This window comes from Physeter macrocephalus, chromosome 2 (assembly GCF_002837175.3).
Source record: "Physeter macrocephalus isolate SW-GA chromosome 2, ASM283717v5, whole genome shotgun sequence".
NCBI classification, from domain to species: Eukaryota; Metazoa; Chordata; class Mammalia; order Artiodactyla; family Physeteridae; genus Physeter; species Physeter macrocephalus.
Genome location: NC_041215.1, coordinates 8,759,313 through 8,785,942, shown reverse-complemented (window position 1 = coordinate 8,785,942; position 26,630 = coordinate 8,759,313). Strand labels below are relative to the sequence as shown.

General features: G+C 44.0%; 1 protein-coding gene across 1 annotated transcript in view; it reads left to right on the top strand.

The window, feature by feature from the left end:
- COL23A1 (collagen type XXIII alpha 1 chain) overlaps positions 1-26,630 on the top strand; it is a 374,601-nt gene that overhangs the window by 13,202 nt on the left and 334,769 nt on the right. Inside the window, exon 2 of the mRNA XM_028497974.1 lies at positions 13,169-13,235. Within this exon, the coding sequence (XP_028353775.1) occupies positions 13,169-13,235 (67 nt within the window). The remainder of the gene's footprint in view (positions 1-13,168; positions 13,236-26,630) is intronic.

Sequence of the window (26,630 nt, the reverse complement as noted above, 5' to 3'; positions counted from 1 at the left end):
TTCTTTTCACTCATCTTCCTAAATATTCTCAGCGGTGTCTCCCTCTCCTCACCCCATCAGCCCTCAGTGCCTCTCACTGCCTGTGGGCCGGTAAGGTGAAAACTTCTCAGTCTGCCTGGCATCAAGGCCCCAGGTCCATTCAGCCTTCTCTCACTTCAGTTCACTTGGGGATGGTGGGGAATCTGAAGGAGGCATGGGGTTGGGGTCGGGGTGTCTGAGGGACCCCACCTGTGTCAGTGTGCTGGCGCTGCCCTAACAAAGTACCACAGTCAGGGTGGCTTAAACAACAGATGTTTCTTTTCTCGTAATTCTAAAGGCTAGAAGTCCAAAATCTAGGTGTCAGCAGGTTGGTTCCTCCTGAGGCCTCTCTCCTTGGCTTGCAGATGGCCATCTTCTCCCGGTGTCCTCACGTGGTCTTCCTTCCGTGTGTATATGCGTCTGAATCTCCTCTTTTTAAGAGGACACCAGTCATATTGGATTAGGGCCCACCCTAATGACCTCACTTTAACTTAATTACCTCTTTAAAAACCCTATCCCAAATACAGCCACATTCTGAAGGATCAGCGGTTAGGACTACAACATATGAATTTTGGTGGGGGACACGATTCAGCCCGTACCACCATCTCATCAGACTTGACACATCAGGGAAACTCCAGACGTTCACTGTGGGCAGGATCCAGAGGGCAGAGGTCAGCAGGAACAGGTGGAGCCCAGTGTAGGGACTCAAGCAGGCCTGACATGGCAGCTGGGCTGTGGTATGGAGGAGGCTTGGAGGCCACACATGGGAGCAGCCTGAGGGCTGTCCTCAACATGTCAGAAGCCATGATGGAGGGAATTCCCTGGCAGTCCAGTGGTTAGGACTCTACACTCTCACTGCTGAGGGCCCAGGTTCAATCCCTGGTTAGGGAACTAAGATCCCACAAGCCCCTCTGTATGGCTAAAAAAAAAAAAAAAAAAAAAGCCATGATGGAAACTGTTCATTCCCCTCCCATGGCTGTTGATGGGATTTCTTTCTGTCAGGCCAGTGTGATGAACCTTAGAAAGTGGGTTCTGATGGGAAGTCATGTGTGTGTCCTTGAAAAATAATGAATGGGAACATAAATTAACGATTACTGAAGACTTGCATTTTGTTTGCAGACCAAACCTTTCAAAACACACTTCTGTATTTTGGGACTGAACAGGGACCTTTAAGGAAATGTTTGCCGATGTGGTTTAGACGAGAGTCACTCAGCATGCCAATGGGAGTCACTGATTAAACCCACATTCCTAAGAGAAAAGTTTCTGAGCTCCTGCCAGATGCCTGGTTTGGGCTACCTGCTCTCACTGGTTGTCTTCACCTGGCTCTGCCATGACGTTTACCTGACACCGAGGTGGAAGCTGAGGCTCAGGGTGGTGAACTGATGCTTCCCGAGCCCAGGATGCCTGCCCCACCAGCAGCCAAGCCTGTGGGAGCCAGGACCTGGGTGCCCTTGTCCTTTGGCTTTTGTTAGGTTATACTTGAAGTGCACTGAACTCCACATATTTGAAATGTGTAATTTGCTACATTTTGACACATGTGTACACCTGTGAAATCCCCACAGATGAACATGTCCATGACCCTCAAAACTTTCCTCTTTCCCCCTTGAATTCTCTCCCTTCCATTCTTTCCCACCTGCCACGCAAGTGTTGCTGATTTCTACACAATTAATTAGCTTTCCTTTTTTTAAGATTTTTGTAGGAATGGAATCACACAGTATGTATTCTTTGTGGGGGGAGGGGAGCCTGGTTTCCTTCACTCAGTATAATTATTGAGAGTTTCTTTGATTCTTTTGCATACATTGTTAGTTCATTCTTTTTCATTACTGAGTATTATTATATGGCTATACCACAATTTGTTTATCCATTCACCTGTTAATGGATATTTGGGTTATTTCCAGTTTGAGGCTGTTACAAATAAACATCCATGAACATTCATGTACAAGTCTTTGTATGGAATATACTTTCATTTCTCTTGGGTATAATACTTTGGAGTGGAATGTTTGACCATCTGATAGATGTGTGATTAACTTTTTAAGAAACTGCCAAACCATTGTTCAAAAACATTGTATCATTTTACATTCCCATCAGCAGTATATGCGAGTTTCATTTGTTCATATAATGTCTTTTTTCTTTGGCCGCTTTTAAGATTTTCTCTTTATCCCTGGTTTTAAGCAATTCACTTCTGATATGGCTTGGTGTAATTTTCTTCATGTTTATTTTGCTTAAGTTTCATTAAGAGTCTTGAATCTGTGAGTTTATAGTTTTCATCAAAATTTGAAAAACTTCTTGGCCATTTCTTCTTCAAATATTTTTTTCTGTTCTGCTCTTTTTCTCCTCTCCCTTGGGACTGCAATTACACACGTATTAGGCCACTTGAATCCCAAAGTTCACTGACATGCTTTCTTTTTAAAATAATAATTTCCCTCTGTGTTCATTTTGGATAGTTTCTATTGCTGTTTACTAATCTTTTCCTCTGCAATGTTTAATCTTCTGTTAATCCTTTCTACCCTATTTTCCATCTCAGACATGATAGCTTTCATCTCTAGAATTTCAGTTCAGGTCATTTAATATCTTTGATCTCTCTACTTAACCTTTTGAACATACACTATGCAGTTATGTTTCTTGTTTTAAGGTCCTCGTGTGCTAATTCTAACACCTATGGCAGTTGTGGGTCATTTTCAGTTAATTGATTTTTCTGCTCATTATGGGGCCTATTTTCCTGCTGGTAATTTCTGATTATATGCCAGACATTTTTGAATTTTACCTCTTTGGGTGCTGGATATTTTTATATTTCTACCAATATTCATGAGCTTTGTTATGTCATAGATGTTACTTGTAATAGTTTGATCCTTTTGGATCTTGTTTTTAAGATCCATTAGGTGGAATCAGAGCTATATTTAGTGTAGGGTTGATTATTCCCTACCACTGAGGCAGGACCCTTCTTGGTACCCTACTCAGTGTCTGAACAGATGCTCTTCCCAGCCCTGTGTGAGAGCTGGGCACTGTTTCCTCTAATCCTTTCCCTGGCTTCAGGTTGTTTCTTCAACACGTGCTGATCAACCCTCTGTGGAATACCCCGCGAGGACCCTTCAAAGTGTCCGTGGCTCTCTGTGTGCAGCTCTCACCTACCAGGTCCTCTGCTCTGCAAACTCTAACTAGCACTCACAGCTGCCAGGTTCCACCTGTATTTCCTCTCCCTGTGCCACATCCTGGAAACTCTCCCTAGGCAGGAAGCCAGAGTAGTCGTTTTCTGTGTCTCTGAGGATCAGTCTCTTTCCTTGCTTGATCCCTATATCTTCAAAACCATTGCTTCATATATCTTACTTGTGGGATTTCTATTTTTGTTTGGGTTTTTGATATTGTTTCAGGCAGGAGAGTAAATCTAGTCATTACTACTCCCTCTTGCCTGGAAGTAGAAGACCATAATGTGACCTTTTAAATTTGGGGTAATAATTTTAGATTTATAGAAACATATTGTACCTATGTACCTATGTAAACTTAGTCGTTGCTACTCCATCTTGCCTGGAAGTTGAAATCCGTGATGTAGCCTTTTAATTTTTTTTGGAATAATTTTAGTTGTATAGAAACATATTATGTACATAACCATATTATGTACATAACCATAGTACAGCTGATCAACCCTCTGTGGAATACCCCGCGAGGACCCTTCAAAGTGTCCGTGGCTCTCTGTGTGCAGCTCTCACCTACCAGGTCCTCTGCTCTGCAAACTCTAACTAGCACTCACAGCTGCCAGGTTCCACCTGTATTTCCTCTCCCTGTGCCACATCCTGGAAACTCTCCCTAGGCAGGAAGCCAGAGTAGTCGTTTTCTGTGTCTCTGAGGATCAGTCTCTTTCCTTGCTTGATCCCTATATCTTCAAAACCATTGCTTCATATATCTTACTTGTGGGATTTCTATTTTTGTTTGGGTTTTTGATATTGTTTCAGGCAGGAGAGTAAATCTAGTCATTACTACTCCCTCTTGCCTGGAAGTAGAAGACCATAATGTGACCTTTTAAATTTGGGGTAATAATTTTAGATTTATAGAAACATATTGTACCTATGTACCTATGTAAACTTAGTCGTTGCTACTCCATCTTGCCTGGAAGTTGAAATCCGTGATGTAGCCTTTTAATTTTTTTTGGAATAATTTTAGTTGTATAGAAACATATTATGTACATAACCATATTATGTACATAACCATAGTACATTTGTCAAAAGTAAAAAATTAACTGTGATACAGTACTCTGGCAGGTGGAATTCTAAGATCACTCCCAGATTACCACCCCTTGCTGTACACACTTTGTATAACTCCCTCCCAATGAGTGTAGGCAGAACCTGTGATTATGATGATATGATTGAGTTACTCAACCTATGATTGAGTTACATTAAAAAGCTTATCCTTGGTGGGCCTGACTTAATTAGGTGAGTCCTTAAAAAAGACTGGACCCTTCCTCGAAGCATGAGAGGGTGTGTGGAGGGGACCACATGGCAAGGAACTGTGAATGGCCTCTGGCCAGCAGTTAGAAAGAGAATGGGGGGCCTCAGACCACAGGAACCACATGGGCTTGAAAGAGGACCCAGAGCTCTAGAAACCCTCAGATGACACATTGACTTTAGCCTCATGAGACCCTGAGCAGAGAACCAAGTTCATCTGTGTCTAGACTTCTGATCACAAAAACTGTAAGATAGTAAATTTGTGTTGTTTTAAACTGCTGATTTGGTGGAAATCTGTTATGCAATAATGGAAAATGAATATAATTACTATTAACTAAAAAGAACCAGGTCAAATTCATGAGTAACAATAACCCACTATTCATCTAGCAAGATTTCAATAAAGATTAATGTGAAAAAAAAAAAGACTAATGTGAAGACGAGCATGAAGCCATGGACCACTCCCATCACCTCCAGTTTTCAAGATGATTTTCACACTCTCATATTGTGTCTCAGTTGGAGGTGGTTAGAATTCTGATCAAGAATGGATCTATTATATGAGAAAATACTTGCAAATCATATATCTGATGAGGATGTAGTATCCAAATATGTAAAGAACTCTTACAGCTCATCAACAGATAGACAAACAAACCAATTTAAAAATAGACAGGGGGCTTGAACAGACATTTCTTCAAACAAGATACACAAGTACATGAAAAGGTGCTCAGCGTCATTAGGGAAATGCAAGTCAAACCCATAATGAGATACAGCTTCACATCCATTAGGATCTGTTGGTGAGGATGGAGAGAAATTGGAACCCTCATACACTGCTGGTGGGGATGTCAAATGGTTCAGCCACTGTGGCAGATTTTGGTGGGTCTTCAAAATGTTAAATATGGAATTATCATATGGCCCAACAATTCCACTCCTAGGTATATACCCAAAAGAATTGAAAACAGGTATTCAAACAATGCATGCACGTCCACTTATGTTCATAGCAGCACTATTCACAGTAGCCAGAAGGTGGAAACAGCCCACATGTTCATCAAGGAATATATGGGTAAACAAATTGTGGTATGTACATACAATGTAGTACTATTAAGCTGTAAAAAAGGATGAAATACTGACACATGATACAAAGTGAATGAATCTCAAAAACATTTTGCTAAGTGAAAGAAACCAGTAATAATTTTAGATTTATAGAAACATATTATGTACATAACCATATTATGTACATAACCATAGTACATTTGTCAAAAGTAAAAAATTAACTGTGATACAGTACTCTGGCAGGTGGAATTCTAAGATCACTCCCAGATTACCACCCCTTGCTGTACACACTTTGTATAACTCCCTCCCAATGAGTGTAGGCAGAACCTGTGATTATGATGATATGATTGAGTTACTCAACCTATGATTGAGTTACATTAAAAAGCTTATCCTTGGTGGGCCTGACTTAATTAGGTGAGTCCTTAAAAAAGACTGGACCCTTCCTCGAAGCATGAGAGGGTGTGTGGAGGGGACCACATGGCAAGGAACTGTGAATGGCCTCTGGCCAGCAGTTAGAAAGAGAATGGGGGGCCTCAGACCACAGGAACCACATGGGCTTGAAAGAGGACCCAGAGCTCTAGAAACCCTCAGATGACACATTGACTTTAGCCTCATGAGACCCTGAGCAGAGAACCAAGTTCATCTGTGTCTAGACTTCTGATCACAAAAACTGTAAGATAGTAAATTTGTGTTGTTTTAAACTGCTGATTTGGTGGAAATCTGTTATGCAATAATGGAAAATGAATATAATTACTATTAACTAAAAAGAACCAGGTCAAATTCATGAGTAACAATAACCCACTATTCATCTAGCAAGATTTCAATAAAGATTAATGTGAAAAAAAAAAAGACTAATGTGAAGACGAGCATGAAGCCATGGACCACTCCCATCACCTCCAGTTTTCAAGATGATTTTCACACTCTCATATTGTGTCTCAGTTGGAGGTGGTTAGAATTCTGATCAAGAATGGATCTATTATATGAGAAAATACTTGCAAATCATATATCTGATGAGGATGTAGTATCCAAATATGTAAAGAACTCTTACAGCTCATCAACAGATAGACAAACAAACCAATTTAAAAATAGACAGGGGGCTTGAACAGACATTTCTTCAAACAAGATACACAAGTACATGAAAAGGTGCTCAGCGTCATTAGGGAAATGCAAGTCAAACCCATAATGAGATACAGCTTCACATCCATTAGGATCTGTTGGTGAGGATGGAGAGAAATTGGAACCCTCATACACTGCTGGTGGGGATGTCAAATGGTTCAGCCACTGTGGCAGATTTTGGTGGGTCTTCAAAATGTTAAATATGGAATTATCATATGGCCCAACAATTCCACTCCTAGGTATATACCCAAAAGAATTGAAAACAGGTATTCAAACAATGCATGCACGTCCACTTATGTTCATAGCAGCACTATTCACAGTAGCCAGAAGGTGGAAACAGCCCACATGTTCATCAAGGAATATATGGGTAAACAAATTGTGGTATGTACATACAATGTAGTACTATTAAGCTGTAAAAAAGGATGAAATACTGACACATGATACAAAGTGAATGAATCTCAAAAACATTTTGCTAAGTGAAAGAAACCAGACACAAAAGGTCACATTCTGTGTGATTCTATTTATAGGAAATATCCAAAATAGGTTAATCCATAGAGACAGAAAGCAGATTGGTGGCTGGGAGGAGGGAGGAAAGGGAAGCTATTGCTTGATGGGTACAGGATTTCCTTTTGGAGTAATGGTAATGAGTTGAAACTAGATAGAGGGAACTACATAAAAGGGGTGGTTGCCCAACATTATGAATCCCCTAAAGGCCACTGAATTGTTCACTTTAAAATGGTTAATTTTATGCTATGTGAGTTTGACCTTAATTTTTTAAAAAAGAATAATCTGTTATAGAAAATAACAAGGTTATATCTTAATCAGTGATAAGTGACTTTGTAAGTCTGCTATCCATTTTTTAACATGAACTACAGACTTTATTTAGATCTTCTCACCAGTTTTTCTTCTAATGTCCTTTTCCTATTCCAGGATCCCACCCAGGAGACCACATTGTATTTAGTGGTCATGTCTCCTCCTCAGTCTTTTATGATTGACAATTTTAAGACATATTGGTCAGGTATTGTGTAGAATGTTGCTGAATTTTGGCTAGTCTGATGTTTCTCATGATTAGACTGGGTTACTAGTGTTTGGGAAGAATACCACTGAGGTGGATTGACACTACCATGACATCATGTCAGTGGTCTGTGATGTCAACATGACCTATCACTGGTGACATTAACCTTGATCACTTGATTAAAGTGGTATCTGCTAGATTTCTCCCTTATAAAGTTACTGTTTTCCTTTCCCTACTCTACATTTTGGAAGTAGGTCACTAAGTCCAGACCATACTCAAGGAGAGGGGAATTTAGCTCCACCTCCTGGAGAGGGAAGTATCTACATATATTACTTGGAATTCTTCTGTAAGGAAGATTTGTCTCTTTTCCCTATTTATTTATGTATGTATTTATTTATCTAATCATTTATATCAGTATGGACTCATGGATATTTAATTTATTCTTTGGATTATAATTCAATACTACATCATTTATTTTGTTGCTTAAGTTGCTCCAGCTTTGGCCATTCTGAATTCTTTTGCTTTGGTTTTGTTTCTTTGATGTACCGCCCCCCTTTTTTAAAGCACTTCCTTATTTTCTGGCACTGCAAGATACTCTAGGCTTATCTTGTATTTTTACTGCCCAGGCTCTAGAATCAGTCATTTCTCCAAGGAGTCATGGTTCTTTTATTGGAGAATGGTATTTAGAAACCAAGATCTAGGTGCTGAATGTGCTTGTTGCTACTAGGGTGTCATTGGCTGTAGGTCTTCTCTGCAGGCAGCTAGGGTTATCATTCACTCTATATTCACATAAATGTAATTATTTCTGTATGCATCTGTCTGTGTACATAACATAAACATGACCTCATAGTAATGTCTCTGACTAATCCAGCTTTGCTTATTTATAACTTTGCTTATTTATAACTTCTTTCTTGGACAGTGAGAAACCAGGCTCTCATTACCCATAGTTAATTTACTCACTTGTTCAACTCCAATATATATATATGGTAACTTCAAAATTGCTACCCTGTACCCCTGTGTGAAACAACTATACCTACCAGAGTATAGCATTTATGGACAGTTCCTTTGATCTTCAGCCTTGCAGTTCTCAACTGAAACAGTAATTTGCAAAGTGACTTAGGTCAGTTACATGTTTTTCCCCACTACCTTCAGTGAGGTTATGTCACATAATCTTAATATAGTTATATTAATTTGTTTCAGCCTGCATTCCACCCTGGGATTTTCCAGCATCCTGGTTATTTTTTAAAATTTGTATCCATTAAAGTTTCCTCTTTGTGATGTATGGTCCAATAGTTTTTGACAAATGCTTGGAGTATATCTTTCACCCCAATACCATGCAGAATAGTTCCATAACCTCACAGCTCCTCCATGAGTCTCCTTGTGTTTCATTCCTCCTACTCCCTCAACCTTTGGCAACCACTGACCTAATTTCAGTCCCTATAGTTTTGTATGGCCTGGATTTTTTTTATAGCAACTCTTTTTATTAGACATTAAAATTGCTGGTAAGCAGAGGTTCTCTTACTTTGTGGTTGAAGTTAGTTGATACCAGGATTCAAGTCCAGTCCTGACACTTACATGGCCCTGAGTCTCAATTTTCTCATCTGTAAATGAGTATAAAAAAAAAATAATCCTAGCCTCATAGGGGTTCTTGGGAGGACTCAATAAGATAATAGTTGTTGGCACAGTGCCTGGCACATAGTAAGTAATCAATAAACTTGATGATAATAATACTTTATATTTGCTATCCTCATCATCACCATGATCATCATCACCATGGTGGGATATGAAAAAAGAATATTAAAGAGGCCAGGAAATGCTGCCATCTTGAATTGCTGGTGGCCATAAGAATGTACACATGGGCCCTTCCCTACGGGGGATGGAAAGAAGGCAGAGAGGATGTGACTGTAGCAGGGCAGGATTGATCCTCCGAAAGTCTTCCTCTGGTGTTTGTGGTGCCTGTGTGTATTATCAGGGTTGATCCTGGAGTTAGTTATGGCTTCCTGAGGAGACAGGAATCTGTCTGTCATTCAAAAATTGCCCTAGGCAGGGAGATTTTAGGGCTTCATTTTGGCTTTTCTCCTCACCAGTATTTTTTTTTTTTCCCCGCTGAGATGATATTACAACACGGAAGGAACTTTAAAGAAGTTAAATCACTGTAATCCCTACACCCAAGTGGGTTGATGTTTTGGTAGTTGCTGCCATCCCATGCCTGCATTTTTACACATATGTAAACATTATTTATTGTTTCATAAACATTTTTCCTTGTTGCTACATAGTCTTCATAATGATTTTTGATGAAGATATGACAGTTTCATGAAGAGGATTCACCATCCTTCACTAAAGTACTCCCACTGTTCTGCGGCACAACTTCATGAATATCAGTTTTTTGCTCCTGTTGATTTATTTCCTTGGGATATACTCCCTAGAGTAGGAATTTTCTGTCAAAGGATAGGAATGTCTTTGTGGCTTTATCTGTAGCATTTTGCAGAAATAAAACATTACATCCTTTTTTGTATATTAATCTATATTTCATCAAAATACAGCTGTTCAGGGATGTGATCAAATATCTGGTGAAGAGTTTGAGACTAATGCTTCAACAGATCATTGATAAATTTATCATCTGACCATGTAATGCTTTTTTGGAAACCATGATTTTCTCTGATTAGTTTTCTGTCAGCTCTTGCCCCGCCATCCCCAAGTTCTCCTTCTCAGTACTTCTGGAGGGAATGCTCCCAAAGTCTCTGGTCATTTCTCAGAAACTCTCCTTTATTTACTTTTGGAGTCAGGACTTGTTTGCATATGTAAAACCAGGACCATATTGTTTGCAGATGCTAGGGGTGCTGCTAGATAATTGAATGTAAAAAGTTGAGGCTTTTGAATCATTTTTACAAACTGAGACACAAAAGAATATTTTCTTAGAATTAAAAAAAATAATAAAGGCATGGAAATATAGATCGCGGGACTGGGTTTCCAATACAGACATTTTACTTTGTGTTCCGAGTAGGGACGTTTCAACTCCAGAGTTGGGGGTGGGGGTAGGGGGGAGGATAGAGGACTAAGATAAAACTTTGCAGATTCACTCTCTAATCCAGAAAAACAAATGCATAAAAGGAGTTAGAATAAATAACGAAACAAAAACTCAATCAGTTATTTATGATCCCATCTACTAGCATTAGCAATATGTTTTTCCCTTTCTTGAATAGTTTTCTGTTTAGTTTTTGTTTGAAGATAAGAGTAGCTAAAAAGTAATTGTGTTTCCTATCAGTATTTGATAAAGCCCCCTTCCCCTCAGGGGAGCCGCCCAGATGTGATAGCACTTGTTGAAAGAGAATTGTTTTTTAGCATTAAATGCTTTTGTTATTTTTTTTAAAAAAGGAAATTAGCGTAGCTTCTAGTCTTTCTAGAAATGATGAAAACAGCTGAGAGCTTCTCATACAAATTGACTGGCTTAAACTAGAAGGCTGGATTCTTTTTCCAAGTGAATTTTGAAATCTGTAGTAGTACCTGCAAGTATAATGGGGGAAAAGTGAGTTCTGAGGTCCTGCTCACACCTGCATTGTGGCACCTGCTGCAGCATTCCAGTTCAGTGAGAATGGGCCTGGCTGAGATGCTCCAGGCTCCAGTGCACATGTCCTGGGGTCGGGTGCGGGTAGGGGTGGTATCTGCTGCTGCTGTGGTCTCACGCACCTGGTAGGAGCCTGTGGCAGCTGCGGGGGGGACCTCTGGAGGCTCAGGGCCAGCCCGGACTGCTCGCAGGGTGGCTCTGGGCCTGGTGGGCAGTTCTAGGGAAGAGTGCCCCAGGCTTAAGCAGGAATGAGTGGCAGGTGTGGGTCTGGACAGGAGCTGAGAGCCCAGGGCCAAGAGGCCTAGCCAGGTTCTGATTTCTGGGACAAGCCGAGGCCTTGGGGGGGTTTAAGAAGTGTGGGGAGGATAGAAAAGTTCTGTTGTGGTACTGCTTTCACAAACACCTCCACCACAGGGTTCAAAATCGTACATCCTCCGGTTCTCTAAAACCATGGCCTTAACTCCATCTCTTGTCAGTATCAGCCTCTGTGGCCCATCTGGAAAGTGAGGGCAAGGCTGGCAGATTGGAGTGGAGGTGGAACTTGGAAGTACTTTGCAGGGGCCAGAGCCTCCCCTGGTTACATTTTTTATTTCAGGCTCCTGGTCCTGGGCTGTTCAGCCCATTCTTATTTATTTATTTATTTTCTTATTTATTTATTTATTTATTCATTCATTCATTCATGGCCATGCTGCACGGCTTATGGGATCCTAGTTCCCTGCCCAGCGATTGAACCCAGGCCCTCAGCGTGGAATCCGTTATAACCACTGGATCCCCAGGAAATTCCCTGTTCAGCCCCTTCTTATGTGAAAATTCCAGGCTTGGTGATCAAGGGCTCAAGACTGGGAGTGCCTTCTCACCTCCTCTGAAACAGTGATTTAAAAATTACATTTTTGTTTGTTTGCTGTGCTATTTTCCAGGTATTTGTATTTGCGTTTTTACTATGTTTTTTATTGAGAAAAATTACATTTTTAGGTTTGAACCTTAAGTAACCCTTTTAGTGGTAGTATGCATTTTTAACTCAAGTTAACACATTTGGGATTTGCTTTGTTTTGCTTTTAGGAAGTTTTTTTGCTTTTGTTTTTTCCTAGAAAAAGGTTAATACTTTGTATATTCTTGTCAGGACTCAAGTCTTGGCTAGTTTGGGGATTATGGGTCAATTGCTTCACTCCCCTAAACCTAGATTTGGGATTGGGGATTAATTTCTTATTTTTTCCAAGTTTGTATCCCCTGTCTGTGAGGCAGGGACAATAATTCAGGCCTCAGAGGTTACCCAAGTGTCACATCAGGTGATGATTATGCCAGGGCTGTACTGTGAGTTGTCATAATAGCAGAGCTGTGACATTGAATACATTTCTGTGGTAGTTCTTTTCCCTTCACCCAAATCTAGCACAGGGCTGGGCATGTGTAGAGATTCTTGTTAAATTGTACTGAACTAAATTTTCTAGGCCAAGGATCCCCGCTGGTAAGAAGAAAGGAAAATGTCATCAGGGTGGATTAGCCCTGGGACATTGGGTCTGAAGCCAGTGGGCTGGGAGGGGCTGCAGCCAAGGGGCCTCTGGGGCTCCCTGGGGTTGGATAGGGGTGGTCTCCGGAGCAGGGAAAGATGTTCAAGAGTGAGTTTTGATTGGCCCTACCTGGCCTCCCTCTGCTCTGCCCTCCTATCTTCACGCCAGGGACTACAGGGTCCCTTTGTCATTCCTGGATTTGTATTTGAAAATGTTGTTAACAAAGCAGAAACCTGTCATCTTCTATTCAGGGACTCCCAAGTAATTGCTTAATGTTTATTTCTGTTTCTCCTCCCATTCTAAAACTGCCTGTAGAATTTAATGACCTTTTAAAAACTGTTCTTGAAAGCACCAACACCACCACTGTAGATCTTTCAAATATGTTGGTTTTTGCTGTTTTTCCACTTCTGCCCCTCTCCGCTCCAAAACTCATCCTTATTTTCCCCCCCTTTTCTTCCTGGTTCAGAAGATGGAGGGACCAGTCAAGCTCCGGACAGTTCGAGAAGCACCGACGGACTGTGTCTGTCCCCCAGGTAAGTGGATGTTCGATCATTGCTGGCTCCTGACTTCCATAGGCCTGGTCTTCTCTCTCCTGTCTACCTGAAACTGCCAAGGCCATGGTCAAGAGAATCACCGTGGGTTTCAGGCTGTCTGTGGTACCTTGTGGACTGTCCTGGGGCCTTTCTTCCTACATCATCTTCCTTGGTAGGTGTGTCATTAAAGATTCCGGCAAAATTAACTGACTTGGTTTGATGGGGATGGTGGTATTGGTGGAGGAGCTAAGAAACTCTTCGAGATGACTTACAGTGAAGGCTTAGATGCTAGGAAAGTAGCAGCCATCCCCTTTTAAAGATGGAGAAGCAGACATGAACCATCCAAACAGTGTTAACATTGTGACCCTAGCTCTGTTTCGAACATGAGGGGTGGTGGGTAGAGGAATAATCTGGCAAATGTAGTTTTTTTTGCTTTTCATTTCTTTGGTGGAGGTAGAGGGAAGGAGCAGGATACATGGTCTGATTTGTTCAAATAATCATGTGTCTTGGGTTTTGATGGTGTAGACCAGGACGGCTGTGACTAGAATTGAGGAGTTGTTGGTTCCTAATCCATGTGGCTCAAATCCTGATTCATATCGGTCTTCCAGTTGTCCTCATTGGAGCTTTGCACATATTATGACTGAGAATTTAGGGGTGTAGTCTCAGCCCCAGTGTTTTCAGGGTTAGAATCATCCTCTCATATGTAATACCAGTGAATGAGTGGAAAATTGTAACAATTCCCAGATGACCCACCATGCCGGACGAGGTGAGAGAACATGGGAGCTGAACCCAGGGGCCCTGTTCCTTGCTGTCATGCCTTCCATTAGCCAAGTTGTGTGGCATTTCCGAAACCACTTCACCTGGTCCAGAAACCAAGCTTACTGATGGTTAACATCTCCAGATTGGGAGATGCCCTGAGATTTGTGCAAAGATGGACCCATGGTGTGAAAATTCAGTCTCTGAGGACCCAGTGGGAGACGATTTTACAGTCGAGCTTGAGCTAGCCTTTCATAGGAACTCTGAGGTTTTAATAGGAGGGAAAAGGACATGATAAGTAATGACATCATGAGCAAATCAGGAAGTCAGAAATTGCAATTCAATGGGGGAAAAAAATTCAGTTCCACCAATGAATTTTTGGCTGATCTGCAAAATGTATAAAACAACTCTTCTTGCTCCTCCCCTGCTCTTTCTTTCTGAGTATTGAATGGTTGTAAATTCATGTGAGTTATGTAGATGAGGGTTTTTAAAACTGGAAGTCACTGGGAATTCCCTGGCAGTCCAGTGGTTAGGACTCTACAGTCTCACTGCCAAGGCCCCGGGTTCAATCCCTGGTTGGGGAACTAAGATCCCACAAGCCGAGCAGCGCGGCCAAACAAACAAACAAACCTGGGAGTCACAACACATTTATGAGACATGAAATCAGTTATGTGGGTTGCAGCCAGCATTCTGAAATTTTGAACTAGCAGAGACTGGAATAAAAAATATTGGAGTGAAGTTTTTGTGTCAGCCATTTATATTTGTAAATGGCAGTTTGAAACGGGTTCCTTGCTATGGGTTGCTGACTGAAAGTTTGAAAACCACCAATACAGATGATGGATGGAGAGGGAGGAGGTGGCAGTGAGGGGGACATGGAGCTCCTGAATAAACCCAGACCAGGTCCAAATCTTGGTCAGCCACTTACTGTTTGTGTTAATAAATGATACCAATACTGGAGTGGGCTCTGTAGGCTTTTTGATGTCATGGAGGAAATACAAAGCCCAGGACCCGGAGATAGTCTTGTGTCTATCTTCCCTCGAGGTCTTTTGACCCACCAGGAGAGGTGTCAAGAAGGCCTCTGGGTTGACCATGGAGGCCAAAAGCCTGGTCAGAACCCTCAGTTCCACTGAGAGGAGGGCAGGTGACCTGCCCTCCTCTCTGGGGGTGCCCAGCGGTCAGTGCTGTGCTGTCGTTGTCCGAGGGGCTTGTGGCTGTGATCAGGCTGTCCTGGCAGCTATGGTCAGCGTGGCCCCGGGGGTGTAGCACCGCAGCCTCTGCCAGGCCCCAGTGCACACCCATTTCCACATCTGCTCTTTCTCTCCTGTCACCTTGAGCTGGAGAACTCACTTGAGCACTTTAGACTAGAGCCCTTTATCAGTGCAAAACCCCATAGGCTGGCACATTCTCCTCTGCCATAAAAAGCACAGAGGGCTTTTTCTCCAACACCAGAAGCCTTAACTCATTCCCTTTCTCCCTGGCTGTGATCTGCCCTGCAGACTTTTGGAGTCTGGACACGCAGACCACCCTCATTTGAGATACCCCATCTCATCTGAGATACCCGCAGATCCCCCTAGCCCAGTTCCTTCCCACGGCCCAGAGGACAGTGTAATCTTTTGTCAGATCCTAGGATGCAGCAAGACAGATAAGCGAGGCCAGAGAAGGGGGCGGCTCTTCTGTGTGTGTTACCCATTGTGAAGTGGGTGCTCGGGGAGCTCTGAGGCTGAAGGGAGGGGCAGGCTTCAGGCTGGAAGGTCAAGATTCTTCTCTTGCTGGAGTCAGTGGTGGGAGGACTGGCAGAGCTGTGCTCTGAACCAGCCCTGTGACCTCAGGCAAGTGAGAGGCTCTTGAACCTTGAACTCCTTGCCTATAAAACGGTATAGTGAGTTGAACTGTGTGTCCCCCCGCCAAAAGATATGTCCCAGTCCTAACCCCTGGTATTTGTAAATGTGGCCTTATGTGGAAATAGGGTCTTTGCAGACATAATTAATTTAAGGATCTTGAGATGAGATCATCCAGGGTTTAGTGTAGGCCCTAAATCCAATGATGAGTGTCCTTATAAGAGTCAGAGGTAAGAGATTTGAGACACAGAAACACCCAGAGGAGAAGGCCATGGGAAGACGGAGGCAGAGGCCAGAGTGATGCATCTACGAACCTAAGAACACCCAGGATTGCCGGCAGCCACAGAAGCTGGAGAGGGGCGTGGAAGGGTTTCTCCTTAAGAGCTTTCAGAAGGAACCAGCCCTGCCAACACCTTGGTTTTGGACTTCTGGCCTCCAGAATTGTGAGACCATAGGTTTCTGTCATGTTAAGTCACCTAGTTTGTGGTCATTTGTTGTGGCAGCCTTAGAAAACTAAAATAAATGGGACCGTTAATCACCCTAATTATAAGGTTGCTGAGATAATCAAAATGTGGGGGACATAGGAACTTCCTACACCACCAGGTCTGAATCAGGTGTGTGTGGCTGCTGCCTGGGAGCCCCCTCATATGCTGCTTTTCCTCACACACCTGCCTCAAAAGAGACTTCTCTTCCTTGAGCGGGGAACTCAAGGCTGTAGATTCATGTGGATTACCCATGTCCCTGGGGATTCCAACGTCTTCTTTTCCTATGTTACTTATGTACTTATTGTTTTACAATGTGTTTAAAGTTTTAAAATGTTTATTTTTGAATAAGAAGTAACATGTGGTGAAAGATTCAAGTACTACAAAGATTACATGTGAAAAATAATTCCCCTCCTCTCCCCCGGTTCTCCTGCTCCTCTTTCCAGGGGCCCTTTACCCTGGACATTTGCTGATGTCCTTCTGAGCAGTCCTTTGCAATAGAACTTTCTGTGATGATGGAAATCTTCTATCTCTCTGCTAATCGAGCAGCCACTACTAGCCATGTGGGGCTACCAAGCCCCTGAACCATGGCTAGTGCAACTGACAAACTGAATTTAAAATTTTTGTTTAATTTAGAATGGATAAACAGCAAGGTCCTAATGTGTAGCACAGGGAACTATATTCAATATCCTGTGATAAACCATAATGGAAAAGAATATAAAAAAAGAATGTACGCATGTGTATAATTGAGTCACTTTGCTCTACAGCAGAGAGTGGCACAACTTAGTAAATCAACTATACTTCAATTAAAAAAATTTTTGTTTAATCTTAATTTAAATTGCCACATGTGGCTGGTGGCTATGGTGTTGGACAGTTTTTTGAGGTTTTTGAGGTCATTTAGATACATTTCAGTGAGAAGCTCCCCTCCTGGTTTTACACAAATGGTATATGTTGTTGTCCCGGTGTTGCTTTCTCGGTTTGCAGTTTCCCTCTGAGATGGTCTGAATCATTCCATGTATCAGAGAGCAGGTATTACCTTGTTTTGGGTTAAAAGACAAAATCCTGTTGGGCTGTCCTGTGAGGTACCTGGCCAGTCCCCACCCCAAGACGTCTGAATTGTTTCCCATCCTGTGTTTTTACAGACTGTCCTTCAGGGAACTGTTGGAGGGAAGGAGGACTGTTGTCTTGCCCCGTTCCCTGCCTTCCTCATGCTCTGTACTGAAGCCCATCATGAGCCAGGCACTGATGCAGGGCTTTGGGTCACTGGGCTGAAAGGATAGGAGCCCTCAGTCTGTTTGGGGCGCCACCACCAGAGCAGCAATTCTGGAATGTTGCAGGGGGTGGCCCCGAAGTCTGCTCTGTGGGAGACTCGGGCACAACCCAGTCCCCACTGTGCTGTGAACATGTGAGCATCCCAAGGGATGGGTCGGGGCCAGCACCCTGGAGCCTGAGAGGTTTGGATTTGACTCTGCTGCTTAAACAGCTGCCGAGTGGGCACATCCTGCACATCCTGGAGATATGGGCCATTCTGGTGTAAAAGCTCCTTACGTTAACTAACTCTTTTAATTACATTAATAAAATAAACAAACGAAAAGGAAACTTATTAGCTTATACAACTGGAATAGAGAGGTCAGAGGTACAGCCAGTTTCAGGTATGTCTGGGCTGAGGGTCTCTCTCCACCTCTCAGCTCTTCCCTGAGTCATTTTCAGACACTGTCTCCTTGGGGTGGGAAAGTGGCCACCAACAGCCCCAGCAGTATATCAGACCTTCTCAGCAACCCCAGCATATAGAGCACTCCCCTTTCTCAAAGGTGTCAGCATTGGGGAATGGGGAGTGTTATGGACTAAATTGTATCCCCCCCCTAAATTCATGTGTTGAAGTCTTAACCCCCACCCAGTACCTCAGAATGTGACAGTATTTGAGACAGGGTCTTTAAAGAGGTAAATAAGGTAAAGTGAGGCCATTAGGGTGGGCCCTCATCCACTATGACTGGTGTCCTTGTAAGAAGAAGAAATTAGGACACAGACACACACACAGGGAAGATGACATGAAGTCAGGGAGAAGACGGCCGGCCATCTACAAGCCAGGGAGAGAGGCCTCAGAAGAAACCAACCCTGCTGACACCTTGATCTCTGACTTATAACCTCCAGAATTGTGAGAAAATAGATTTCTGTTGTTTAAGCCACCCAAACTATGGTACTTAATTTTGGCGGGCCAAGCAGACTAATACGGAGAGTTATTGTTGCTGGGTACAGAGTTTCTGTTTGGAAAGATGGAAAAGTTCTGGAAAATGGATAGTGGCGATGGTTATACAACATTGTGAAGGTACTAAATGCCATGAAATTGTGCACTTTTAAATGGTTAAAATGGTATTTAAATTTTGTCTGTATTTTATTGCGATTAAAGAAAGAAGTCCCAGCATTGACCCTGATTTGCCTGACTTGGGGCAGATGCCTCTCCCTGTACTAATTGCTGTTCCTGGAGGATGGGACACATTGATTGGCCAGGTCTGGGTCATGTGACTGGTCTTGGATCTGGGGGGAGGCCGTTGTGGGGGAGGGTTGACACTACCAGAATCATGTAGGCTGAGAGTGGGGAAGGGTGGTTACCTCAAGAAAAAGTAGGGTGCTATTCCCAGAAAAAGAGAAAAGGGTTGCAGCTGGGGAGACATAAATAATAGATGACCACTTCCGTCCGGCTCCGGGGGCAGCTGGCCAGGTGGTCCTAAGTGGGGACTATGGACAGACCCTGAGTTTGACCAGAGGCTTGCCTCCACTTAAGCACATAAGTCTTTTCCCTCTGTTGAGCTGGTCCAACAGACAGTGCAGCTCAGTGATTAAGCACTTGAATTTTGGACCCAGACTGCCTGATTCAAATTCTTTGTCCCAGACTTCCTTGGTGGCGCAGTGGTTGGGAATCCGCCTGCCAATGCAGGGGACACAGGTTCGATCCCTGGCCCGGGAAGATCCCACATGCTGCGGAGCAACTAAGCCCGTGCGCCACAACTACTGAGCCTGCGCTCTAGAGCCCGCGAGCCACACTACTGAGCCCGTGTGCCACAGCTACTGAAGCCTGCTCGCCTAGAGCCCATGCTCCGCAACAAGAGAAGCCACTGCAATGAGAATCCCGCGCACCGCAACGAAGAGTAGCCCCCGCTCACTGCAACTAGAGAAAGCCCACATGCAGCAATGAAGACCCAATGCAGCCCAAAATAAATAAATTAAAAAACAAAAAACAAATTCTTTGTCCCTTACCAACTCCATGACCTCAAACTTATCCTCCCGGTGCCTCAGTTTTTCATCTGTGAAGTGGGGTTTCTAATAGTACCTACCTCATAGAATCGTGCGAGGATTGAATGAGCTTGTAGAGAGTTTGTAACAGGGCCTGGCACTGCTTCCTGAATTGAGTTAGTGGTTACCAGGAACCCAGATCCCTTGCCCCCAGGCCAGTCCAGATTCACTGTGTGCAGCCTGTTACCTTCCTGATTGTTGCTAGGGCTGCCAGAGAGGTAGGGACGAGGCGATTCAGAGTTGGCAGTTGGTTGGGAATATCCTGGAGGGAAAGAACAAAGGCCTGGCAGACTTCCTTGGCATGTTCTTCTGGGATGTGGGTGAGAAAATGCTGGTGACAGAGCCCAGAAGTGAGGGAACCGGAAAGGAAAAGAAAACGTGTGGCGTGTGAACTCTCGTCAGCCACTAACGGCATCCAGAAGGCCTCGTCATGCGAAACCTGGGGCTCTGCCCCTTTGCACAGTTTGCACTGGTTTCTAACTGGGCTCAACGTGCCCTGGAGAATATTAGGAACTTTTCAGAAAAACAGTAATACTTTTCATTTCCTTTTTGTGCCTTTTTGTGTTCTTGCATAATATCCCAGAGACATGGCGTGTGGTTTCCAAATGATAGGGACTGTGCTTCCAGTGTAGGGTGACTTTCCAGAAATTAATAAACAGATTTATCAGAGTTAGAAATTCACTGCTCTGTGAAAATGTTTGGAAGTTGGAGCAGAGGAGTGAAACTCTGCGTAGGAGAACATGAAGTACAATGTGGAAATGATACAGAACCTGATACACTTCATTGACAGTTTATGGCAAATGTTGCAGAGTGGAACAGAAATGGTCAGTTACTCTATTCAGCCTGTTTACTGTATTTGTTGGTTTAGGAATTTGCTTAGGGTGGTGGGGTGGGGGTGGGGGGGTGCTTTCTTACTAGGTTGAAGCAAAAAATGGTTATCCTACTTTGAGTTATTTCTTATTTGTAGAATTTTTTTAATGATACTTTTTTTAATGTGTTAAATCCTAGTTGACTTGCGTTCATGGTAAAACTAAGTAGCTTAATGGCAGTTTATCCCATTATGTCAGACTGTACAAAGTTGAAGAAGATAATTTGTGTGTCTTATTTTTTTTATTTTTTTGGCCCGAGTTCTCTGGAGAATTCATTCATTCCTTCATACATTCATCTCTCTCTACCCTATTTTGTGCTTATCCTGTGGGTGATATTGACTAAGATTGTTAGAGGAATTGCGGACCCAGTTGTTAGAGGATGATGGCACACATACAGGAACCATAATATACTGAGAATGGGAAGAATCCTGAGAAAAAAGTGCAACAGAAATTGAAAGGAGGGAGAGATCACCTCAGATCAAGGAGACCTGGGTGGGGGAAGATGACAGTGGGCAGGGTTGTGTTGTTTTTTTTTTGCGGTACAACGGGCCTCTCACCGCTGTGGCCTCTCCCGTTGCGGAGCACAGGCTCCGGACGCGCAGGCTCAGCGGCCATGGCTCACGGGCCCAGCCGCTCTGCGGCATGTGAGATCCTCCCAGACCGGGACACGAACCCGTGTCCCCTGCATCGGCAGGCGGACTCTCAACCACTGCGCCACCAGGGAAGCCCTGGGCAGGGTTTTGAAGACTGGTTGACATCTTAGCCAGCTGGGTTGGGGGACACATTCCACAAGACCTGGCATACTGAGCAGAGGCAGAGGGGAGCTCTGGGGGTGTCAGGGAGCTCTGTTTGGTTGGAAGGTGATAATGAGAGGTGAGGGTGGGTCTTGATTATGGAGGGATGTGAGCTTCATTCCATGGGACACAGTTGAAAGGTATGTGAGTAGAGTTCAACTTTAAGAGGAGGACTCTAGAAACAGCATGGAGGATGGACTGGATCACAGGTTTGCTTCAGCAGAGAAGCCCACTGAGAGGGTGCTCCGGATGCGGACAGTCTTGTCTTGTTCCCCGATGCGTCCTCTGAGCCTAGAACAGTGCTGGGCATGTGGAGAAGGGTTGATAAATATTTGCTGAATGACTGCCCTGGAGGAGAGGTCATGAGAACTTGAATGAGGGCCATGAGAATTGATGGCAGGGAACAGCTGTGAGAGGCACTGGGCCATGTGGTGGACAAAACTCACAAACAGGATGAATGGGCACGGGAGGGGACAGAGGTGCCCGAAGCTGGAAGCCCGGGGGAGTGTGATATCCTGAACAGAAACAGGAAATCCCCAAAGAGGGATTTAGAAGGGAAGATGATAAGCATAGTTTTGGACAGTGGCCTTATGAACCAATTTGTAGACCCACTGATGAATGGAAGAAAATAATTAGAAGTCTTCTCTTAAGGCATCATCTAGCCACTCTGAACCTATTAATTGTAAAATGTACTGTGTCCTGTAAATAAACGTCTTGAGGGCACTCAAGACGTTTTGGTTTTTTTTGTTTGTTTGTTTCAATACAGAATATTTATTAAGAAGACATATTAACATGCTTAGATACACAAATTAAACCACTTATACACATGCCATTCTCAGTGAACTGTAAGGAAAAAAACCATGAAGAACAAAATTAGTTGCTTTCAGATAAGTTTTTGTGTTTTATAGCTATCGTATGTCCATTTGCATATTAGGAAGTTATTAGCACTGATATATAAACTTTTTTCCCAATCTTACATGTAACGTTTTGGCAAGGGGAAGTTCACAAAAATTTGCATTGAAGTCTGAATGTAAATTATAGACTCTTATAAGAGGTTATGTATTGACCTTTGGGAATTGGAGATTTTCTTGTGACCACTAGAGGGAGCCCACTATATTCATTAAATTCATTAAATTCTGTAGAAATCTAATGGGATTTTTAAAAATGATAATTAATATTTTAAAAAATTTATTAGAAAGTACACAAAAGTTCAAACCAAGGGCAATGAAATACAAAGTTAGCCTTTCACTGTGTTGTTTTTTCTACTAAAACAGAAGATCACTGAGAATTTTCCAGATGGCTCCAGAATAGAGTGGTGTGTTGTTGGTTTCAGAAGGTGTTGTTGATTATGCAAAGGGTAAAATAGCAACTAGCAAACACATTCCCACTCACCCAAAATTTATTGAGCACGTCTGGTTTAGACCCAGTAGAGACTCCCCGAAGCTGTGGGAAGATCCCATCTTGGCCAACTCTATGCCAGCCGTTGGATGACAGGTGCAACTCTTCACTCCGTGAGGTGTCGTATAACTTTGTACATTGGGATTATTAAATGTCTTGCATATCAAGAGCTATTCACATGGTGGGACCGCCTCTTCCCAGGGGTAAGCTCAATGCAGTCATAATATTTTGTTTCTTAGCTCTCTTCTTATGCCAAAGTATATTCCACATGGATTGAAGATTTAAATGTGAAAAATAAAACCATGGAAGGCAAGACAAAAATACAACAGGTCACTTTTAAAAATTATAGGTAGAAATAGACCTTATAAGCTCAGTACTGAAGTCAGAAACCATAAAGCTGCAGTTCTCAACCAGGGATGATTTTGCCTTGTGGGGACTTTGGCAATGTTTGGAGACATTTTTGATTTGTCTCAACTTGAGGGGTGGGGTGCTACTGGCATGTAGTGGGTAGAGGCCAGGGATGCTGCTAAACATTCTACAATGTACTGGAGAGCCCCCAACATAAAGAATTATCCCACCCAACTGTCAATGGTGCCAAGGTTGAAAAACTCTGCTATAGAATAAATGTTTTCTTAAATGATTTAAGCTTAAAAGCTTAAATTTTCTGTCTAGAAAGAAAATTCCACCTTAAAGTTTAAAGATAAATGGCAAACTGAAAACTTAGCGTATATAACAAGCACATGGTTAATATTCATGAGCTATAAAGTGGTTTTGCAAAAGAATAAGGAAAAGTCAAATATTTTAGTGGAAGAATGGGCAAAGGAGATGAATAGGGAGTTCACAGAAACGAAATGCACGCTGAGGAAGGAGGCGGGGAAAGGACAGGATGCGGGGCAGTTCCCTGGGGAGTTAGAGGTCTCTTGGATGTGTCTGCACCTACTGTTTTTTGGTTTGTCATTCTTCCTGAGGTTCAGGGTCTCAGGAGAGAGAGCCCTACTGGGCAGGTCTGACCCCTGTGCCCATTCCTCTGCCGGTGGCTTCCAGGGCAGGGCTGAGAGGGAAGAGCACCTCCCCCACAGGTGCCAGGATGCTGCACAGTGTAGGGGAGGGGAGTCTGGGTTTAATACAGGTGGACTTGGCAGTGAATGCCAACTGTGGCTGCCTACTGGCTCTGTGAGCTTGGGCAAGTGACCTGATTCTTTAAACTCTCCATCTCCTTGTGTATAAAATGGGAAAACATTATGTACCTCGGGGGTTTGTTTTGAGGATATTCTAAGATGAGTGTATGTGGAAGTGCTTGGCACACCCTAGGCATCTCATAATGTCTGTTCATTTATCCCTAAGGAAAGTGGTCTGTGGTCCTCAGGAGGTGAGAGTCAGACACAGATCATTATTATGGGGGTGGGGGGAGGGTACTTAGTAAGCAAGCCCAGCCCTTTCCTTGTGTTGCCTCGTCTGCGGAAAAGACTGTCATTTCTGTTTAGTCTCTTGGTTCATTTAGTGCCAGGATCCCCCAGCGAACCTTCTGCTCAAAGATGGAGAAAGAGCAACTCCTGGCTCCTCCGGGAGCCCTTGAACTTGGGATTCCCTCTGCTGCCTTGTAGATTGTCAGCAGGCAGCATGGTAAAGCCCTTTTCTCTTGGGTGGCCCTGGGGTTTCCTTCCTGATGCACCAAAGACTTCTTCTGCCCTGATCCACTGTTATTTTACATTTTTGTTTAGTCCTGCCTTTAGAAATAAGATGAATGCGGCCAAGCTGCGTTCCCTATGAGGTCATGATTTTCATGACACAATTAGGCTTGAAGTGGCCTGTTGTCTGGTCATTTCTTTAGAAGTAGCCTGTGTGGCCCACTCACAAGCTAGCACAGGAAGAAATTCAAAGCACCGGAGGCTAAGGCTCCGAGGGGAATGGGGGCTCTAAGGAAAAGTCCAGAAAGCAAAGGATGGTGTGGAGGATGGGCCAGCTCCCCCATTAGAAGCGCACACGACTTCGTGGTGCATTGTGAAGAATGTACTTTTAAAATGCAGAGATGATTCCCAAGAGAACATGCAAACATTTACAAGAGTAGCTGTGCAGTGGGGAAAGGGCAGCCATTTAGAGTATTATTGGACACTGGCTCTATGCTAACCCTAATCCCTGGGGATGCCGAATGTGAGCTCATGGAGTCAGGGGAAAATGGAGTTTTGACCCAAGTTGATGTCACAATGGGTCCAGTGGGGCTTCCCTGGTGGCGCAATGGTTGGGAGTCCACCAGCCAGTGCGGGGGATGCAGGTTCGGGCCCTGGTAGGGGAGGATCCCGCGAGCCTCGGAGGCTGGGCCCCTGCCTCAGGGCTACTGAGCCTGCGCTCTGGAGCCCATTAGCCACAGCTGCTGGGCCCGTGTGCTGCAACTGCTGAGGCCCCTGCGCCTGGAGCCCATGCTCTGCGAGGGTGGGGTGGGGACCGCCACTGCCACCGCCACTGCCACCTCGCACCATGGCGAGGAGTGGCCCCCACTCGCCGCAACTGGAGGGGGCCCGCACGCAGCAATGAAGTCCCAGTGCAGCCAAAAATAAATAAATTAAAAGAAAAAAGTAAAATGCAGAGATGAGACTATATGTGCCCCTGGATGGGGGGGTGGCAGTGGGTGCCCTGGAGGCAGAGCAGAGAATGGGCTGTGCCACCCACAGAAGAACTAACTGGACAGTGACTTTACACCTGGGTGTCACCCCCATCCTTGGCACTGACAGTCACACAGGTGGGGATAGAGGCAGACCGTGTTGGCCCAAGTGCTTGCTGAAGGGTCAGCTGTGCCCAGGAGCAGCATATTTATTAGCTGTGACCGTGGGCCTCACAGTACCCTGCAGGGAGGGGGAGTGGTCTTAGCGCCTTCTGTGTGTGTGGCAGGGAGGGGAGCTCTGAGAGGACAGGGGGCTGCCTCTGAGGAAAGCCAGGAGCAGCTGCCCAGGAGTGACCCCCCTCCAAGGCAGGACTTGGGCTTAATTTCTAGGAGGTCAGGGTAGTGCCTCCAGGCTGCCCCATGCCTGTTTGCTCCCTGAAGGGTGCTCCCTCTCCTCTTGCCCCTCCCCCTCGGGATACAGGAGCTCCATCAGGGGCTGGGTTGTGGAGGGTCTGTGAGCGTCGATTTCTGTTACCCTGGACACTGTCCCTTCACTGCTGGAAGGGGGTGTAGAAAAGAGGAGGAAGGGGTGGGGGTACAGGGCGGGGAGGGTGATGAACTCAGGCGGGAGAGGGTAGGGAACTCAGGGTAGATTGGAGTGGATAAGGGAGCGGGGAGAAGTGGGGGAGCAATGTGTGAACCCTGGTGTACCTATCCTGTCCCCATGGGGGCAGGGACTCTGAGCCCCCAGGGCTGGCTGTGGGAAGGTTCCAGATCTTCTAGCCAGAATCCTCTGAGGGCCAACTCAGTTGGTCTCCAGGGCCTTTCTTAGGATTATTGAGAAAAGCTGGTTTCCTACCTAGAACACACCATTTTCTTCTTCCTGAAGGTCCCCACCTTCCCACAGGGCCCCTCTTCCAGGCTTCTTAGCAGGCAGTCCTCCTTTTATTTTTTTAAAAATTATTATTATACAAGCAAACTATGCTTCTTAAAATTATCCTACCATCCCCCTCCTCAAAAAAAAGTCTCTCTTGTACCCCCCCACCTCACTACCCTATCCAATCCCGAGCCCTAGATGTAAATATTTGACCAGTTTAGTTTGCATTCTGCAGACCTTTTTCTGTGCTTCAACAAACACATACATTTAAATTCTTATAGAAATAAAATAATGTGAGGTATTCTGTAGTTTTTTGTTTTGTTTTGTTCTGTGTTTAATACATCTTTGTTGGAGTATAATTGCTTCACAATACCATGTTAGTTTCTGTTGCACAGCAAACTGAATCAGCCATATGCATACACATGTCCCCATATCCCCTCCCTCTTGAGCCTCCCTCCCATCCTCTCTATCCCACCCCTCTAGTTCATCAC